Source organism: Myotis davidii, unplaced genomic scaffold (genome assembly GCF_000327345.1).
Source record: "Myotis davidii unplaced genomic scaffold, ASM32734v1 scaffold1413, whole genome shotgun sequence".
Classification (NCBI taxonomy): Eukaryota; Metazoa; Chordata; class Mammalia; order Chiroptera; family Vespertilionidae; genus Myotis; species Myotis davidii.
Window position 1 is genome coordinate 610,904 of NW_006286970.1, and position 4,687 is coordinate 615,590.

The 4,687-nt window shown below is 40.3% G+C and overlaps 1 protein-coding gene across 2 annotated transcripts in view; it reads left to right on the forward strand.

Annotated features, from left to right (window-relative positions):
* Positions 1 to 4,687, forward strand: part of PAK1IP1 (PAK1 interacting protein 1) — a 13,272-nt gene that overhangs the window by 2,815 nt on the left and 5,770 nt on the right. Inside the window, exons 2-5 of one of the 2 annotated variants that reach the window (XM_006758744.2) lie at positions 760 to 925; positions 3,843 to 3,963; positions 4,039 to 4,113; positions 4,525 to 4,577. In XM_006758744.2, the coding sequence (XP_006758807.1) occupies positions 760 to 925; positions 3,843 to 3,963; positions 4,039 to 4,113; positions 4,525 to 4,577 (415 nt within the window). The remainder of the gene's footprint in view (positions 1 to 759; positions 926 to 3,842; positions 3,964 to 4,038; positions 4,114 to 4,524; positions 4,578 to 4,687) is intronic. The other variant, XM_006758745.2, reaches the window with a different exon arrangement.

Below are 4,687 nucleotides of genomic sequence, written 5' to 3' on the forward strand. Positions count from 1 at the left end.
AAAATATATTGGAAGAAATTTGGTGGGTTTCTTTTCCTTCCTTGGTTTGTTTTAGTAATACTTCTTGATAAGTCTTTAATTTGAAAAGTGTATGTGCATATATTTGCATTCAACCAATCACATTTATCCAATCCAAAAGTTACCTGTCAGTAATTGTAGAGTTTTTGAAATCTCATCATTGGTCAATCTCTAGGGCTTATTTTAGTACTAATGGAAACATACTATTAATCCTTTTTATTTGTTCTTTACAAGACTTGTGATTATAGTTATCTCCGTGCAACATTTTATTAGTTTGTTTCTCCCACAGGAATGGCAGCTCCATTAACAAGGACTTTCATTTCTTGTGTTCACTGCTATATATCAACTGTCTAAAATGATGCCAGGCACATAGTAGTCACTTAGTTTTGAAGTGAATAAATTCAAATCAAAATTGAACATTTGAATGAATGAACAGTATTTACTTAAATATATGTAAATTTAATAAGGAGTTAAGGATTTGACTGGGAACTTAAAGTCCCTGTAGTCCAGTCTTCATAACTATTTTGGAGTCATGAAACTCATCATTACAGTCCTACCTTATTTTATCTTCCTTATTCAATTATCAGGTTCTTTGTTCTAATCTACATATCATTGCATAGTTTTTCTCCATTTGTAAGATCTATTGGTAGTTTTCAAGGATTGTGGAACCACTTACCAGTTTCTAGAGAACTGTGATGAGATTGTGACATTGATCGATCGTATGTATGTTTTACTCTTCAGCAGAAATGGACTCCTGTGGCTGACTTCACGCACCATGCCCACACGGCCTCTTTGTCAGCCGTGGCTGCAAATAGTCGTTTTGTAGTCACTGGGAGCAAAGATGAAACAATCCATATTTATGACATGAAAAAGAAGATAGACCATGGGGCTCTAGTGCATCACAATGGTAAGAAATTAGATCCTTCAAGATAATAATGTTGCGGTATTATTACTTTACAGTTTGACTTTAGTTGCACAATTCATTAAGCAGATTCTGTGCTAGGAAATACAGAAATGAAAAAAAATGTTCTTTGTCCTTAAGTTGTTCACAGTCGGTGTTGAGAGAGAGAAAGGGGTTGGGGTGAGGGAAGGAGGAAATGAATTTTCACTGAAAACTTCCTTAAAAGAGGAATATCAGTTGTTAGCCAGGTGAAGTTTGCAAAGAGGGAAGGCATTGCTGGCAGAACACGCACATGAGGAGCACAGGTAGCAGCAGCATATTGATAGCTAGCTTTACTGAAGGGGTAGCATGCACCCAGCAGTGGGCCACATAGGTACAGTCCTATTTTCAGTTTATAGAAGAGAAAACCTTGGTTCAAAGATGTTACCTGACTTGCCCAAGGTCACAGTACAGTGGAACTAGAAGTTGAATCTGGTTCTAGAGCCCATATTTTTAATCACTAGTGTGCATGGGAAGCTGCAAGCAGGTCAGTATTACAACAAGGATAAAGTGAAGGTTGGGGTGGCTGAAGAAGTGGATGGGGCCAAATCCTGGTGGCCCTTGCGAGGAGGAGGTTATGGATTGAATGGGAGGGAGGAGTGTTCTCGGTTTGAGGAAAGTGCTGGCAGTTTGGATATGAAAGAGGTCCTGACTAAGAAAAGCAAAAGCACTGATGAGAGCTGCCCAAGTGAATTCTGAGGCTGTGATTTGGTAACATCACTGCAGTGAGCTACAGGCATTTCTGTAGAGCAAGGCAAGTTACTTGGTTTGTGCAACAGAAGGACTGAGTTACAGGGGAATTCATTTTGGTGAAAGGATAGTTTAGGTTTCCAGCTTAGGGAAAATGGGTTGTTAAGGGTCTGCAGATCTCTGAACTAAGAAAGCAAGCGGAGTGTGAGTGATGGAAGGCATGAAAGGTCTGGAAAGACGTGAGTTGTGGTCAGAGAATAGAGTCTTAGAGTTCAAGAGTTCTGATGTGAGCAGCTCTAGGTGGCAGCAGTGTGCAGGCTGTGGGTGTGAGGGACTCAAATACAGGGAAGGCAAAGGTCGCTGGACTTGAAGAGGTCGTGGTTGGGCTTTCCACACAGATGGTGCAGTTGCCCAGGAAAGTGGCAAGATCGAGCAATAGAAAGACCTGACAGGTCATTTATTTTCTCAGTATTGAACTAATGTTAGATTATATTCTATTGTCATTGCTTTTTCCCGAAGACAAAGAATGATGGGATGGGTTCAACATGTGTTCAAGAAAAGGGAATGGAAAGGAAGAACTCAAATGAGTAGAATCAGCTGATATGTACTTAGTTTAAGGAAACTCAGCCAAGGAAGCTGGTTTCCTGCAGTTAAGATAGGAACCCTTTTTCCTATCCTGTCTTCATATATTTTAGAAGTTCCGCCCAAGCATTGGTATCTAGTAGTAAGTTTGGAGTGACCAATGTCTGTGTTAAATTAGGTAGGCCTTAGCTACTTTGACAAGTATCTTTTCAACAGAAGCTAGGCTTTGAGTCATTTTGACAAGTATTTCTTTTCCTCCCTGTCTTCTAAATCCAGGTTATATAAGGAAGGCTTCTCTCTTTCTAAGGCTTGGAAGAAGTAATTTAAACAAAACTCGTCTGTCCAAACCCATCAGTACAGGTGTTCAACAATAAGAAAAGGACTTTGTGAGGAGTTTGGATGGGGGGGGGGGGGGGGGACCCCTGCTTTCCTATTTTCCTCACAGAAATTCTGGTTTTCTACCAGTTGATAATAAGTTCTTTACCAGGGAGCAGAAGGAGTAGAAGATAAGGGAAAGCAAAATATCCAGAATAGTAAATAGGATAATAGAGAAACAGGAAAACACCAGCAAAAGATAGCTAAAGCCTCCCACTGTGAGAAGGTGGTGTGTGAGCCCGTTACAGTCTGAGAACGGTAAGGTCGGGTGGTGGTACAGCATTATTCCTCAGAGACTTTTGGCTCTTTCCATCTACAGGGCAACGTAAAGGGTTGGCCAGGAGGTGTGCACTTGAACAGTAGTGGCCCAGGGTTCACATTCTTAGTCCATAAGTGACAAGGCAGTAATATTTAGGCTTGTGGCCTTATGGTGTCTGTTACCATTACTCACCTCTACCGTTGTAGCACCAGAGCAGCCATCGGTGTCTAGTAGCAGAATGAGTAAGGCTGTGTTCCAGGACACCTGCATTTACTCCAGCTCCTCCGGCCAGATTTGGGCTGCTGACCCCTGAGCTATAGGGTAAAAGGTGGCTGACACAAGCTTCAAAGGATAGGGAATTTTCCTTGAGGGTAAATGTATAAAGGCATAGACTGCTTTGGGGAGCTAGAGGAATGTTGGGTTATTCCATCAATTCACCTCCTTCAGCCTTTTGATATTTGAACTATGGGAGGAGATAGAGGGCATAGTGGAGGAGTGTAACATTTAAGTTCTTATGACAGTGAATGAGAACTGTATAGAAGTCAGTTCAGAAACAGCCCTGCAATGATAATAGGATTGTGGATGATTGGGTAGCTGATAGTTTAGCAAGTAGAAGTCATATGCTGTGTATCTCAGCTTGTTCCCCCAGGTTAGCTGTTAGCTGGTTAGTTTTGTTTGACTCCTTAAATATCGTTACCAGCTATCTTCTAAATTTATGATTATGGGAATGTAGAGCAAAAAAGTGAACTGGTCAGTTCAAATCTATATCTACAGCTAGAAAAACTCTGCTGACAATATTTGCATAGGCTTGAACCTATTATATTAAAAAATTAATTTTTCCACAAGTCGTTATGGTTTAATTCAGTAATACTTCCATTGGATGTTTTCTTACCACAATACAGCCTTCAAACCAGAAGTGGATTTGCATTCAAAATATTAATTTTCAATATTAATTTTGCCTATTTTGTTTTTCCACAGGCACAATAACTTGCCTGAAATTCCACGGCAACAGGCACTTAATTAGTGGGGCGGAAGATGGACTCATTTGTGTCTGGGATGCAAAGAAATGGGAGTGCCTGAAGTCGATTAAGGCACACAAGTGAGTCCTGCCCTTTCTGGTTGGTGGTCTCCAGGCGCCAGTCAAGCTGGGGGCTAACTCTTGGTTTCCTTTTAGAGGACATGTGACCTTTCTTTCTATTCACCCATCTGGCAAGTTGGCCCTGTCTGTGGGAACAGATAAGACATTAAGGTAAGTCATTAATGCCCAAGAGCCTCTCTACTTAGTTGTGGTCTTTGCTCTCTGAGTACAACAGGAACCCCAAAAATATTGTGATATAAGGAAAGGTTGAAAGCTAGTGAACCTTTTTATAATGGGAGGGGAAAGTGACAAGCTCTATATTCAGACATATACGTTACCTTTCAGTCATTGTAGGCTGAAGTGAAGAGGAGCGTGGTCCTGAAAAGTAATGTTTTAGGAGGTGAAACCTTTTGAAAATATATTAAAGGGATGTAGGAATATCCTTTGCTATAGAAAAAATGGCCATTCTTCGGAATAGCCATGTATTTAGTAAATTTTCATTTGAGTAAGTCTTCATTATGCTTACCTTTATATTTAGTAAAAGTTAGTGATCGTGCCATAAGTGAGCTTCTTGTTTTACAGAACATGGAATCTTGTGGAAGGAAGATCGGCATTCATAAAAAATATAAAACAGAGTGAGTATTTTTGTTTGTAATGTGAATACACACACATTAGTCTTTGCCTGCTCGCTGGTGGTTACTTCTGAGAGCAAATGCTTTGGATTACTTGCTTTCTTCATTTTATT